Source organism: Scyliorhinus torazame, chromosome 10 (assembly GCF_047496885.1).
Source record: "Scyliorhinus torazame isolate Kashiwa2021f chromosome 10, sScyTor2.1, whole genome shotgun sequence".
Taxonomy (NCBI): domain Eukaryota; kingdom Metazoa; phylum Chordata; class Chondrichthyes; order Carcharhiniformes; family Scyliorhinidae; genus Scyliorhinus; species Scyliorhinus torazame.
This window is the reverse complement of record NC_092716.1, coordinates 89,630,260-89,646,428: the sequence shown is the minus strand read 5'-3', so window position 1 is coordinate 89,646,428 and position 16,169 is coordinate 89,630,260. Positions and strand designations below refer to the sequence as shown.

General features: G+C 49.5%; 1 protein-coding gene across 5 annotated transcripts in view; it reads left to right on the top strand.

Moving 5' to 3' along the window:
- Nucleotides 1-16,169, top strand: part of cpne2 (copine II) — a 464,844-nt gene that overhangs the window by 393,624 nt on the left and 55,051 nt on the right. For all 5 annotated transcript variants that reach the window (XM_072518405.1, XM_072518404.1, XM_072518408.1 and 2 more), the window contains one exon: nt 6,521-6,757. In XM_072518405.1, coding sequence (XP_072374506.1) covers nt 6,521-6,757 — 237 coding nt within the window. The remainder of the gene's footprint in view (nt 1-6,520; nt 6,758-16,169) is intronic.

Genomic DNA, 16,169 nt, shown 5'->3' with positions numbered 1-16,169 from the left:
TTCAGTTCCTCTGTCTGGGACTCTTCCTCCTTCATGAGCACCTTGTAGATATCTGAGACTCGACCCTCTCCTCCTTCTCCTCTAGAGACTATTCTGTCCTGGATCCCTAACGTGGGAAGAATGGGACCTGTCTGCGACAAAGTCCCGCATCTGTAAGTACCTAAAGTCATTTCCCCGCACCAGTCCAAATTTCTCCTCCAAGCCCCTCAAACTCGCAAAGCTCCCCTCCAGGAACATATCGCCTACCCTCCCCACCCCCGCCCGCCGCCATGTTCGAAACCCTCCATCCATGTTCCCGGGGGAGAATCGATGATTATCACATATTGGAGCCCAGACAGACGCACGCACTCTCCCTACATGCCTCCTCCACTGGCCCCATATCCGCAGGGCCGCCCCCACTATCGGGCTGGTGGAGTACCTGGCCGGCGACAGCAGTAGGGGAGCCGGGACCAGGGCTGCCAAACTGGTGCCCCTGCACGAAGCCGCCTCCACTTGCTCGCAGATAGACCCCGTACCCACCATCCACTTCCTTATCATGGCTATGTTAGCCGCCCAGTAGTAGTTGATCAGACTCGGCAATGCCAGTCCGGCCTCGCTTCGGCTCCTTTCAAGCATCGTCTTCTTCACCCGTGGGGATTTTCCCGCCCAGACAAAGCTCATGATGATTTTGCCAGTCCTTTTGAAGAAGGACCGTGGGATAAAGATCGGGAGGCACTGGAAGATGAACAGAATTATAGGGAGGATTGTCATCTTTACAGTCTGCACCCTCCCCGCCAGTGACAGCGGGAGCACATCCCATCTCAAAAACTCCCTCTTCATTTGTTCCACCACTCTAGTCAAATTTAACTTATGCAACCTGCCGCTGTCTCGTGCCACCTGTATCCCCAAGTACCGGAAACTTTCCCCAACCAGCCTAAATGGCAGCACCTTCAGTCTATTCTCCTGGCCCCTTGCCTGCACCACAAACATCTCACTCTTGGCCATATTTAATTTGTACCCTGAAACCGGCCGAACTTCCTCAATGTTTCCAGTATATTTTCCATCCCGGCCAGTGGGTCCGACACGTACAGGGGCAGGTCGTCCGCATAGAGAGAGACCCTATGTTCCACCCCCCACCCCCCTAGTCATTCCCTTCCACCCCTTCACAGCTCTCAATGCCATCGCCAACAGCTCTATGGCCAGCGGGAACAGCAACAGGGAGAGTGGGCACCCTGTCTGGTCCCGCGATGTCATCTGAAATAATCTGACATTATCCTGTTCGTCCTAACGCTAGCTTTTGGGGCCTGGTACAATAGTCTGACCCAGTTAATTAGTCCCTCCCCGAACCCAAACCGTCCAAGCATCTCCCACGAATAGTCCCACTCCACCCGGTCGAAGGCCTTCTCAGCGTCCATTGCCACCACTACCTCCACTTCCTTGCCCGTCGGGGGCATCGCGATCACATTAAGTAATCTTCTCAAGTTAGCTGTCAGCTGCCTGCCTTTCACAAACCCTGTCTGATCGTCCCCAGTCACCTCCGGTATGCAGTCCTCAATTCTAATCGGCAGGACCTTGGCCAGGAGCTTGGCATCCACATTGATCAGGGAGATTGGCCTGTATGACCCGCAGGATTCCGGGTCCTTGTCCCGCTTCAATATCAGCGAGATGGTGGCTTGCGACATCGGCAGCGGCAGGGTCCCTCTGTCCCTTGCCTCATTAAAAACCCTTGTCAGGACCGGTCCCACTATCTCCGAGAACTTCTTGTAAAACTCTACTGGGTATCCATCTGGCCCCGGGGCTTTCCCCGACTGCATGGCCTTTAGGCCCCCCAATACCTCCTCTGCTCTAATTGGGGCCCCCAGCCCGTCCGCTAGTCCCCCGCCTACTTTTGGGAAGGTTAGTCCATCCAGGAACCTTTTCATCGCCTCCGGCACTTCCGGGGGTTCTGAAGTGTACAGCTTCCTATAGAAGTCCCGAAATACCTTATTCAGTCCTGCCGGGTCCTCTACTCTGCTCCCCTCCCCATCAACCACTCTACTTATTTCCCTGGCCGCCTCCCTCTTCCTGAGTTGCTGCGCTAGCAATCTGCTGGCCTTCTCCGCATGTTCATACACCACTCCCCTCGCCTTCCTAAGTTGTTCCACGGCCCTACTCGTGGATAGCACCCCCAGTTCCACCTGCAATCTCCGCCTCTCCCTGAGTAGGTCTTACCCCGGGGACCCCGCATGCTCCTCGGCTATCCAGTGAATTTCCCTAACCAATCTGTCCATTTCTGCTCTGTCCGCCCTGCCCTGTGAGCCCGAATTGAGATCAGCTCCCCCCTTCACTACTGCCTTCAGCGCCTCCCACAGGGCCGCTGCTGAAACCTCCCCCGTATCGTTCACCTGCAAGTAATTTTACATACACTTCCGAAGTCTCTCACATATCCCCCCCTCCGACAACAGTCCTACGTCTAACCTCCATTGCGGGCGTTGGTAATTCGTCCCCCCGACCTGCAGGTCCACCCAGTACGGGGCTTGGTCCGAGATAGTGATTGCCGAGTATTCCATATTCTTTACCTCCCCTACACAGTCCCTGCTCAAGATAAAGTATGAACATGCGAATAAAACGTGTAGCCCCCTTCCCGGCGGCTGTCTGGCTCTCCATGGGTCCACAGCCCCCATTTGCTCCATGAACCCTTTCAGCTCCCTTGCCATTACTGGGAGTCTACCCGTTCTGGGACATGACCAGTCCAGCCCCGGGTCAAGGACCGTATTAAAGCCCCCCCTCATTATCAACTTACGTGAGTCTAGGGCCGGGATCTTCCCCAGCACTCTTTTGATAAAGTCAACGTCGTCCCAGTTCGGCGCATATATGTTCACCAGCACCACTCTTCTCCCCTCCAGCTTGCCCCTTACCATGAGGAATCTGCCCTGCCGTCTGCGACTACGCCCCCCGGCCGGTCAGCCATAACCTTTCTTGAGCCTGCCCCCGGCCCATGTGCCACGCCATTCTTGGCTCGCCTCTTGGCAGCCTCCACCCCCAACATCCTTTCCATTACCTACTTCAGATCCCCCCCCCCCCCCCCAACGTCAGAAAAATAACTCTTTCCCCCCCCCCCCCCCCCCCCCCCTAGCAATACCCCCGATAACCCCACCCCTGCCATCCACTGGCTGTATTCTCCCCCCCCCCCCCCCCACCTGACTCCCTTGACTAGCCAATCTGCTAGTCCGGTGACTCATCGCTCCAGCGCCCTCTTGTCTCACTCCCATTGTTTCCCCGACCTCGTCTCCCCCTTCCCCAGCACACCATCCCCCACTCCAACCCACTGGAGCAGTCTCACTAAGATGGGAAAGATCAAACAAGATGCAAACATCAAACAGCACCGCGAGGCTGCTCCAGGTACAATCCAGTTCCAGCTGTGTACACAGAAAAGTGTTAACCCACGTCCCTTTCTGAGCCCTAAAAAAATATATATAGCACCGCAATAACCCAGTACCCGTACATCTCCCATCCGAAACAAACATAAAAACCATAGACATAAATGAAACAAAAGCACCGAACCAACATCTTAAATCCCCATTGCTGACCGGCCACCCTTTGGTTACAATACAGGCTCCAGCGCACTCAGAGAGCCCAACAAAAGGTACCCACCACAACAGAAAAAAAAAGAGAGAAAAAAAAAGCAACAGAAAAAAGACCATACGAGAGGGGTGTGGGAGGATACCCTCCCCCCACAGGCAAAAGCTGCCCACAATAAAATACACCACAAGGCACCTTTAAAGCAGTAAACAGTCAACCAGCAGTCCAGGCGCAGTAGGCGTCCCTTCAAACAGTAATTCTCGGACACCCAGCTTGCGTCCGTGGTCCTTTTTTCGAGACCAGCCCCTGATCCCTCACAAAGTCCATCGCTTCTTCGGGCTCGGAGAAGTGGTGGTGTTGGCCCTGATGCGTAACCCAAAGACGGGACGGGAAGAGCAGACCAAACCTCACGTGCTTTTTGAACAACACCTCCTTAACTTGTTTAAAGGCTGCTCGCCGCCTGGCCACCTCCTGGCTTAGGTCCTGGTAAATGCGAAGGACGCTGTTATTCCACGTGCTGCTCTTAGCCCACTGCAGCACCCGCTCCTTCTCCACAAACCTGTGGAACCTAACCACCATCGGACGGGAGGGGCCCCCCGGACACACCTGTCTCGCCTGTACTCTGTGTGCCCCCTCCAGCTCTGGCGGTCGCAGACAGGCTTCAGCCCCCATCAGCTGCATCAACAGGTCCGCCACGAACGCTGTGGCATCAGCTCCCTCCACCCCCTCCGGGAGGCCGATGATCCTCCGATTTTGTCTACGGGCTCTATTTTCCAGCTCCTCTACTCTGTCCAGCAGTCTTCTCTGTCTCTCCTTCGACCTGTCGACTTCTAGCGCAGCAATCGTCTGCGTGTCCACCTGCTCCTCCACCGCTTCTCCCAGCTCCTTAACTTTCTCGTCCTGGGCATCCAGTCTCTGGTTCAGCTGATCCACTGCCTTCTGAAGTGGGTCCAAGTTATCCCGCTTCAACAACTCAAAACTGCTCTTTATCACCTGCAGCATGTTTTCCAGCGCCTGCTGGATCGCCAGGTCCGTAGGTCTGCCATCTTTGCTCCCGGGTCAGCTTCCCCTGCACCTTGCCTTTGTCCCTTCCTCTCCCGTTTGCACTGCTTACTGCTCTCCCACAGTTCCATGCAGCTCTGCTCACTCCTTAGCCCCCCCGTGGCCGTCCTTTCAGCGCTCCACAGTCCCACAAAACCAGGGAACCAGGTCCTCAAATCCCGCCGGAGTGAGAGCCCCCGAATGTGCGGCTCACTCACTGCCGCCACCGGATGTCCAGATGATAAATACTTTGATCTTAAGATGGAAATGCCATGCATATTGTAAGGTCTGAAATTATTTAGAACACTAAATCATTTGTGGAATACTCGTGTGCATCTCCAATTTCCTTCACTCCATCATTGGCAGTGTAGGTTTGAATCCTTAAGTCCAAAGCTTTGGAATTTTCTTCCTAAATAGATCCATTTCTTTGCCTAACTACATTTCCAAACCTCATAATTAGGTGTAAAGTAATTTGGGGTGGCCTGAGTTTGTGAAAAGTGCTATATAAGTACCCTTCTGCTTTTAAGATATTCCTCAAAACCCGCTTCTTTGACCTAGCTTTTATTCAAATGTCACAGTATCTCCTTATGTGGTTCAGTATCAATATTTTAATGTAAAGAGGATGGCACAGTAGAGCAGTGGTTAGCACTGCTGCCTCATGGTGCCGAGGACCCGGGTTCGATCCCGGCTCTGGGTCACTGGCCGTGTGGAGTTTGCACATTCTCCCCGTGTCTGCGTGGGTCTCACCCCCACAACCCAAAGATGTGCAGGCTGGGTGGATTGGCCACATTAAATTGCCCCTTAACTAGATTTTACTGTAAAGTGCCTTGGGAAATTATGTGCTGTGGAAGGTACCATAAAAATGCAGGTTGTTGATTGCTACCTCTGCTTTCTCATGTACCTTAGTTCATTGGTTCTTGCTGGGGTGCAGATCCATGGACACTTACTGCCCTCCAGTATCTCATCAAGTGACCAATCCCCACGTTCAAATTCCACAGCTTTGTTTATCATCTATCTAGACCAGGAAGCTGGAAATTGAACCTGGGAACCTTTCCAGTCTATATGACTAGCACTTCCTTTCCTAATAGATCATCAAGGAGAAATCAGAATGATTTACAATATTGGTGGATTTCCAATTTTATTCTTTAATTCCCCTGCCTATTCCACAGCTGGGAAAGGCCAGCAGGCAAACTGATGCCAGTCCCCAAAGTCCAAATAATTTGCTGAAATGAGAGATCATTGACAAATAGACCTGGATGCAAGTGTACCTGCATGCAAGTGATGGAAGGTGTAAGAGTATCTCACCACTGAGCGGAACAAAGCAGTATTTATTTGGGCATACAGAAACAGCTGCATTCTACAATAATAATCCTTACCTGCTGAAATGAAAGAGGGTTCAGCACTGGACATTATTTTGAAAAGTTCTTTTAATTTTGTCGAATGTACAATTTATGTGGAAACATGTTAAGCGATTGATTTGTTACATATTATACTTAATCCTCATTTACAATATTTTGCAATATTATATTACATTTTTTTATTTTCTAGATATAATTATGTATTATTAATGTGGGTATCAGAAAGCACCATCTTCCTACAGAATGGACAATAGTGAATGATTTTCCTGGTTTTGCAACAGGTTTTGAATACTGGTGCTCCAATTTTGTTCACTAACATCACACTTGGATATTTGGCACAACAGAAAGTTATCCGTTTTTTTATTCTGAGTTAATACAAATGCCAGACAAAGTTGATTTAAATGATTAGTTAATGCAAAACTGCACAAGTCCACTTCAACCCTTGAATCCTATTTGACAATACCAGGCCCCCCTCTTCAGATGCATCTAATCCACAAATAATTTCCCCTTAAAGTACAATTTTACATTGAACCATTGCACTCTCATTGCTAACGAGTCTTGTTTTCTGTCTTCTTTCACAGCAATACTTTATCCTCCTGATTATAACGGACGGTGTCATCAGCGACATGGACGAGACGAGACATGCCATTGTACAAGCAGCCAAACTCCCCATGTCAATCATCATCGTGGGGGTTGGCAATGCTGACTTTGCTGCCATGGAGTTCCTGGATGGAGACAATAGAGTTCTGCGATCATACACTGGGGAAGAAGCCACGCGAGATATTGTGCAATTTGTGCCATTCCGGGAATTTCGAAATGTAAGTCTTACCTGTCTATTCCTAGAGCGCCCTGTCTGAGAGAAATCTTGTCTTTGGAGGGGGAAGGAATCACCAATAGATGATGAGTCTCAAACCCAATCCATTAAAAAAAAAAATTTAGAGTACCCAATTAATTTTTTCCAATTAAGGGACAATTTAGCGTGGCCAATCCACCTACCCTATAAGATCATAAGACCTAGGAGCGGAGGTAAGGCCATTCGGCCCATCGAGTCCACTCCGCCATTCAATCATGGCTGATTTCAACTCCATTTACCCGCTCTCTCTCCATAGCCCTTAATTCCTCGAGAAATCAAGAATTTATCAACTTCTGTCTTAAAGACACTCAACGTCCCGGCCTCCACCGCCCTCTGTGGCAATGAATTCCACAGACCCACCACTCTCTGGCTGAAGAAATTTCTTATAGATCTTTGAGTTGTGGGGGCGAAACCCACGCAGACATGGGGAGAATGTGCAAAGTCCACACGGACAGTGACCCAGAGCTGGGATCGAACCTGGGACCTCAGCACCATGAGGCAGCAGTGCTAACCACTACACCACCGTGCTGCCGCTCTCAAACCCATTTCTGATCTCAGCTATACTACAGGGTGGTTCCAAGCAGAGATCAGGCATCTCCCCATGGAGAGACGCAAATGGAAAGTTTTCATTCAGCCATTGGTCAATTGGTGACCGACAAACAAGACACCAATGTCCTTTCACACCAAGTGTCGTTTCACATGCGGGATAAGTGTGTGCAAACTGAGAAAACTTGGTGGGAGAGGATGTGAAAGAAGGTGTAAAACCTTCAAAGAGATAACTCCGCCATTAAAAACAAAACTAAAGTGATTCTAAATTTCACTTAAAAACAGACCGTGTAAATAATTCAGAAATAACTCCGGGTTTGTCCCCTTTGTCTTAAACGTTTCAATTAACCCAGCATCTACCTCTTGGAGGAGAGATCTTTTCACCAATCTGATCCCATGATCTCACAACTAGAAAGTTCTAATTTTGGAAGAAATTACAGAAGCAAAAAGGACGAGGAAGTTGTCGTGTTATTCACCCTGGGGTAACACGGACTGCAACAGGATGCAGATGAACTGTAAAGCATACACCAAACGTAGGCGTTGGTTCAATACGATTTATTGAACTTCTGTAATAATGCACACAGCTGGCTGTGGGTTGACACTCTACCACTCTAAGTGTACTAACTCTAGCTTACTAGACCAGGCTAGCTCTGATCCACGTGTAGAAGGTGCTGACTGATATACCCTGACTATCACTACAGTTGTCACCAGTGGAAAGAGGCGGAGTGCTGATGCCTCGTGTGTTTTATAGTGTTGCTCTTTTTAGCCTTAGTTTATTAGCTCTGATTATGTCACCTTTGCTCACGAGTCGCCAGGTATCTTTCTGATACCGCCACATGGTTCAAGCTCGAGTTATGATTAATAAGTCAGCACACCGCTTAGTAAGAATGAAATCAACGGTCATTTATTATGTACAGCAATCAATACTTACACAATAATCCTACTATCTATATCAAAACCTACCACTACTGGCCAATACTTAACTTTAGGAGATGGCCCACCAGGTCAGGGAAACAAATAGTTTATCGAATTGGATCTGGCCTGCGGGATTCAAAAGGCTGATATGGGTCGATGGCTAGGGATCTCTATCGGGTAGCGATCGTTGGAGTCAGACTTACGGTTCTTTGTTGAAGGTTCTTGCGAAGGTTGCGAGCAGGTGAAGAAGGGAGAGAGAGCGAGATCTGAACTTGGCCCCTCACTTTATGGGGCCCAGGGGCTTCCCGCCTCTCGGGGCGGCCCTTGACCCTGAGTCCCAAGTGATTGGACTTGTTCCCAATCACTGGGTTCGATATGCTCCAATAATGGGGCGATTCCTCGATCAGGGGGTGGTCGTTCACCTGTCTTTGTTTCGGCCACTGCAGGCGCCGACAGGTCTGGCCCGGCATTCAATTGCTAATATGTTGCAATTGTTCCTGGGGATAGCCGATTAAACTGCAGATGTCTGGGTTGATGTGCTGCTAATAGTCTTGAGTATCGATCTGGGCCGAGTTCCCCAGAGCCGAATACGCTATTCTGTCTGCAGCTGTCCGTTTGAGTCCTGTTGGCTGCTTTTCCCATCAGCCTTTTCGGTTAGTCATTTTAAATCGGGTTTTGGCCAAATTAATAGGGAATCAGCCATTTTAGGTGGCTACGATAGTTGGAAGCCCCCCTCTTGTGTTCTGTCTGGTGATTGGTTGTGTTCTGTCCTATATGTTGATTGGCTAACCTGGGTGCCTGTCACTGTCTGTTTTTACCTCATGATGTGCATGGGTGCATATTATGACATCCCCCCCATTTAAAAAAAAAAATTGTCGGCTGGCTAGAGCAGAAACGACATATTTACAGATATAACTATTTACAGCAAATGGCAAGTGAATGCATATGTACATGTAAGGTGTCTAGCATGCAGTTACAGAACAATATGTACAAAGGAAATATTTATAAGTCCAATCTCTGGGGCTGGCGTCGGATCCTTGTTGACCGCCTGAGAGGTGGAGGTGGGGGCGACGGCGCCTTGACAGGTGGGATTGCAGCCAGACTGGTGGCCTCGTGGAGCGAGGTGTCCGGAAAAGGCATAACGACAGCTGGGAACGTGAGATCCGGTGGTGGGCAGACAAGTTTGCGTAGTGCTCTTCTGTTGCCCCTGACAATGGATCCATCAGCCATGCTAACCACGAACGACCTGGGAGCAGCCTGTCGAACAACAACAGCTGGTGATGACCAGCCTCCATCAGGTAACTTGATGCGAACAGCATCTTCCGGAGAGAGCACAGGCAAATCAGCAGCATGAGCATCGTATGTCAGCTTTTGCAGCACTGGGAGGTGATCCTGGTCAGGTAAATGAATGGCCGGAACAGTCGTCTGCAGGTCACGACGATTCATAAGGCGTTGTGCCGGAAACAATCCGGTGGGCAGAGGGGTTGCCCTGTACGCCAGGAGCGCAAGGTTAAAATCAAAAGCTGAGTCCGCAGCCTTGCAGAGCAATTGCTTCACGATATGAACCCCTTTTTCGACCTTCCCGTTAGATTGCGGGTAACGCGGGCTCGAGGTAATGTGCTTGAACTGGTATAGCTTCGCGCAGTTGGACCACTCTTGGCTGTAGAAGCAGGGACCGTTGTCCCTCATGATCGTGAGCGGAATACCATGCCTTGACGACAGTCCTTGATGTGAGGTCGGACAGTTTCACCACTTTGGGGTAACTCGAGAAGTAGTCAATTATAAGCACGTAGTCATGCCCAATGGTGTGAAAAAGGTTGATTCCCACCTTAGACCACGAAGAGGTCACAATCTCGTGTTGCTGGAGTGTTTCTTTGGGCTGAGCAGGCTGGAAACGCTGGCAAATTGCACAATTGAAGACCATGTTGGATATGTCCTCGTTGATGCCAGGCCAATAGACATCCTGCCGGGCCCTGCGCCTGCATTTCTCGATTACGAGGTGTCCCTCGTGGATCTGTTTGAGCACTAAGCTCTGGAGGCTGCGAGGAATAACGATACGATCCAGCTTGAGGAGGATCCCCTCGACAACTGTTAGGTCATCCTTGACATTAAAGAACTGGGGGTATTGCCCTTTCTGCCAACCATTTGCAAGATGATGTATGACCCGCTGCAGAAGAGGATCCTTGGCAGTCTCTTCTCGAATGTTGACAACTCGTTCGTCTGAGGCTGGGAGGTTGCTGGCACACAATTGCACCTGTGCCTCAATTTGGCGGATGAAGTCGACCTGTTCACAGGGCGAGATGATGGCGCGAGACAGGGCATCTGCAATGATTAGCTCCTTGCCGGGTGTGTAAGCCAATTCAAAATCATACCTGCGGAGTCGAAGGAGAATGCGCTGAAGCCTGGGCACCATATCATTCAAATCCTTGTGAATGATATGGACTAGGGGTCTGTGGTCAGTCTCTACTGTGAAGGTTGATAGACCGTAGACGTAATCATGGAACTTTACAATACCGATGAGGAGGCCGAGGCACTCTTTCTCTGTCTGAGGATACTTCTGCTCAATGGGAGTCATGGCCCTGGACGCGTAGGCCACTGGAGCCCAGGACGAGGAGTCATCCTTCTGGAGGAGCACCGCACCAATGCTGCCCTGGCTGACGACCGTGGAGATTTTTGTCTCCCGCTCTGAGTCAAAAAACACTAGTACCGGAGCAGTGGTGAGCTTTGCCTTTAACTCGAGCCACTCTGATTGATGTGTGGGTAGTCACTGAAAGGCAATGGACTTCTTCACCAGATGCCTGAGAGCCGTGGTGTGTGATGCGAGGTTGGAAATGAACTTTCCCAAGAAGTTAACCATACCCAGGAAGCGGAGTACCGCCTTTTTGTCTTCCGGGGTCTTCACGGTGTTGATGGCCTTGACTTTGTCCGAGTCTGGCTGCACGCCCTGCTGGGATATTTGATCACCCAAAAACTTGATTGATGACATGCCAAAGGAGCATTTGGCCTTGTTCAACTTGAGGCCGTTGGCATGTATGCGTCTAAAGACTTGTTGGAGACGAGATATGTGTTCTTCTGGGGTCGTGGACCACATAATGACGTCATCAACATAAACCCGCACACCCTCAATGCCCCCCAGCATCTGTTCCATGATCCTGTGAAAGATTTCAGAGGCTGAAACAATACCAAACGGCATGCGGTTGTAACAGTACCTTCCGAAAGGTGTATTAAACGTGCAGAGCTTCCTGCTGGACTCGTCCAGTTGTATCTGCCAGAAGCCACGCGATGCATCTAGCTTCGTGAAGAATTTGGCATGTGCCATCTCACTGATTAGCTCCTCCCGCTTCGGGATCGGGAAGTGTTCCCGCATTATGTTTCGGTTAAGATCCTTGGGATCTATACAAATGCGCAGTTCTCCAAAGGGCTTCTTCACACAGACCATCGAGCTGACCCAGTCAGTCGGTTGCGTCACTTTAGAGATTATACCATGGTCTTCGAGCTCCTGCAGCTGTGCCTTTAAACGGTCCTTCAGAGGAGCCGGCACCTGCGTGGTGCATGGATCACAGGCGTGGCATCAGGCCTGAGTAAGATTTTGTAGCGGTACGGCAGCGTGTCCATCCCACTGAACACATCCGGGTATTGTGACAGGATTTCGTCAATGTCAGCCTGAAGATTCATATTGGCAGAGGACATGGCATGTACTCGCTGGACGAGATTGAGTAGCTTGCATGCATGGGCACCAAGCAGGGAAGCCTTGTCAGGCTTGACAATTTTGAATCGCAGTGTGGCTTTGATGGCCTTGTTGGAGACATGCAGGTGACAAAACCCTAACGTAGTAATGGCATTGCCATTATAGTCAAGCAGCTGGCAGGCCGGCGGAAGAATTTTTTACTGCCTTTGGATGCGAGCAAGATCTGCTTGAGATATGAGATTGGCTGAAGCACCGGTGTCCAGCTTGAACCGGATGCTGCATTGGTTAACATGAACGACAGCATGCCACTCGTCCGCAGAATCCACATTGAGGATGGATAGGCGTGTTGCTGAATTTGAGGAAGCCTTGTCATACGTGGTAATGATGCCCACACGATATGGGGACTACAGGCAGTCGTCCTCTGGATCCGTGGTATTACCAGGTTCCGAATCCAGCAGCCCTTGCTGCACACTTCGAACGCGTTTGCGTTGGAACTGGGATCACTGGCCCACGATCGGAGCTGCAGACCTGCACAAGGCTGCATAATGGCCAGGCTTCCCACAATTTAAACATCGCCTGCCTCTTGCGGGGCATTGCCGCTTTAAGTCGGCGGTGCCGCAGTTCGGGCACGTCATGACGTTGATGTCGTAACGCGCCGTGCGTCGTCGCACATGCGCAGTGCGGTTAGCCGCCGCTCGCACCTGCGCAGTGTGATCTTCGGCCGCTTCGTTCTCCTGTCCATGGTGCGCATGCGTGGGACCCCGCGAAAAGCGCACAAAATGGCCGCCTTCATTGATGCTAAGTCGTCGCATTTGGGCGATGGCCTGTACACTCTCTGCCTCGTGGGAGCCAAGTTGGTCCTGTTCTGCCGATTTAAGGCGGGAGTAGCGACTTTTCGCCTGTTCATGCACTTTACACGTCTTGATGGCGACTGGCAGGGTCATGTTTTTTATTTTTAGGAGCTGCTCCCGCAGGGCGTCGGAATGCACCCCAAAGTGATCTGATCCTTGATGAGGGAATCAGCGGTCTCACCGTAGTTGCAGGATTGCACTAATATGCGGAGATGAGTTAGAAAGGATTGGAAAGGCTCATCCTTACCCTGAAGACATTGCTGGAAGACAGAGCGCTCAAAGCTCTCATTCGTTTCGACTTCACAGTGATTGTCGAATTTGGCTAACACGGTCTGGAACTTGGTCTTGTCCTCGCCGTCGGCAAAAGTGAGCGAATTGAAGATTTGGATGGCCTGGTCCCCCACTGTCGATAGGAGCAGCATGATTTTTCTGGCATCGGACGCTCCTCGAGGCCCGAGGCCTCAATGTATAGACTGAATTTCTACTTGAAGACCCGCCAGATTTCCGGAGATCCGGAGCTGTGGAGGGGCCTGGATTCTCCATGCCGCTCGAAGGCACTTGCTGGTCATCACTGAATTATTCAAGGTACATTAGTTAGATGAAGTAGACTCCTGGCATCATGCCGTGTTATTCACCCTGGGGTAACACGGGCTGCAACAGGATGCAGATGAACTGTAAAGCATACACCAAACGTAGGCATTTCTTATTTCAGCCAAATTATGATGCAACACAGAATGGCATTCTAATATCCAACACCATTTAAAACTTCTGTCTTAATATGCACTCATGCACATCATGAGGTAAAAACAGGCAGTGACAGACACCCAGGTTAGCCAATCAGCATACAGGACAGAACACAACCAATCACCAGACAGAACACCAGATTCTTCAATACGATTTATTGAACTTCTGTAATAATGCACACAGCTGGCTGTGGGTTGACACTCTACTTCTCTAAGTGTACTAACTCTAGCTTACTAGACCAGGCTAGCTCTGATCCACGTGTAAAAGGTGCTGACTGATATACCCTGACTGTCACTACAGTTGTCACCAGTGGAAAGAGGCGGAGTGCTGATGAAATTAAATAAAATCGCTTATTGTCACAAGTAGCCTTCAAATTAAGTTACTGTGAAAAGCCCCTAGTCGCCACATTCCGGCGCCTGTTCGGGGAGGTTGATGCCTTGTGTGTTTTATAGTTGGAAGCTCCCTCTGGTGTTCTGTCTGGTGATTGGTTGTGTTCTGTCCTGTATGCTGATTGGCTAACCTGGGTGTCTGTCACTGCCTGTTTTTACCTCATGATGTGCATGAGTGCATATTAAGACAGAAGTTTTAAATGGTGTTGGATATTAGAATGCCATTCTGTGTTGCATCATAATTTGGCTGAAATAAGAATACAGACATACTTGACTCCAGTTTAAGTAGACCGTACCAAGATGGTGCCAGGCGGAAACAAGATTAGCTAATGAATGACACATCCCCTCAAGCCCTTTTGCAAAGTGGTATTGACACATGTTCTTTAGGTCTCAGTGTTCCACACTCAAACACTTAACCTAAAGGCAGCTGTAAAGTTGCCTGTTACGGGGGTAGGAAGAATGCACCACAGTTATTCACCCTGTGTAGAAGTTCTTTTGTTACCTTACTGTAGTGTGTTTGGTAGCACGACTGTATGTAACATGCGTTACTCAATCCAGTTGCTGCAGAGGCTTTCTGCACCTTGATGAAGAAGGCTCGAAGTCGTCCAGAGGTATTGAAAGGTTTAGTGAGTAACAGAATTTATCAACTGCATGAATTCTTACTTTAAGATCAATACGAGTGGAAAGGTTACAACGTTTATATACAGTAGCTATGTCTGACCACACTAGTAGCCCTGAGCTAGATCTATGCTCCTGCTCTCATCACAGTCTAATCACCAAGAGGGGCAGAGAGCCGCTTGCGTCTGGTCATATACCCGCCACTGCTGCCCCTAGTGATCTTTCAATTTCCCATTAACCCCTTATGTACAAACCCATGTAAAGATCACTACATCCCCCCTTTTTCTTTCTTTTTTTTTTACATAGTTTGTGTTGTTACTAGAATGGAACAAGCATAGTTGGTATCGTGTGCAAATGCATTACAGAAATCAATGATTGCATCAGTCCAATGTTCACAGGTTCGGACGGTTGGGTGTGCGTCTGATTCGGGTTGATCTCCTAAGTGGGCATGTAGACACTGAGGTTTTAATGTCCGTCTGTTCACCGGCTGATGGTGCCAAGTGTTGTCGAGTGAGTGAGTCCTGTAGATTCAACGTCGGAAAGACAGGTTCAGGAAGTGGAACCTTTAGCCGGTCTCGTCGATTGCGTCTGAACAGCACACCTTCGTCGGACTTAACAATGTATGATCGTGGCGCTGCTTGTCGTAGCACTGTTGCCGCGTTGGACCATCCTCCACCTGGGTGTCGCAGTCGAACCATGTCATTGACCACTAATGGTTGCAGCGATTTTGCATGCCGGTCATAGTGCTGCTTTTGTTTGTGACGTTGGTGTCGTATCTTGTCAAGCACTTGTGAGTGATCCGGATTGCTGAAGTGTAACGCTGGTAGCGTTGTTCTCACATCTCGATTGAAGAGCATTTGAGCTGGTGATAGCCCTGAGCTCAACAGTGATGATCTATATGATAATAGAGCCAAGTGTATGTCGGAATTCGAGTCCGTGGCCTTGCTTATGACTTGTTTGATAATGTGTACACCGTTCTCAACTTTGCCGTCGGATTGGGGAAAGTGTGGACTCGATGGCACATGTTTAAATTTGTATTTCTTGGAGAATTCCATCCTAGCTCACAAAGCAAGGACCATTATCAGACATGACTGTTTGTGGAATACCATGCCTCGAGAATGTTTCCTTGCAGGCTTTGATAACTGATACGGACGTGAGATCCGGGAGTTTCATTACTTCCGGAAAGTTGGAGTAATAGTCAATGATAAGAACCTAGTTTCGACTCATGGAGTGAAACAGGTTTCTGCCAACTTTGTTCCACGGTGACGTAGCCATCTCATGCTGCTGGAGTGGCTCCTTTCATTGTGCTGGTTGATGTTTTTGACACGTGTCACATGTGAGTATCATGTTTGTAATGTCCTCATTTATCCCAGGCCAGTACATGGATTGCCTTGCTCTTCTTTTGCATTTTTCGATTCCGAGATGTCCCTGGTGAATCCTGCGGAGCATGTCTGACCTGAGCGTTAGTGGAATGACGATTCTGTCATTTCTCAATATTAATCCGTCCACTACTGACAGTTCAGTTTTGATGTTTTGGAACTGCGGGCACCGTCCTTTTGGCCAGCCATGCTGAAGGTTGTGCATGACCTGGAGCAAGGTCGCACTTTCTCGTGTCGCCAGACGAAT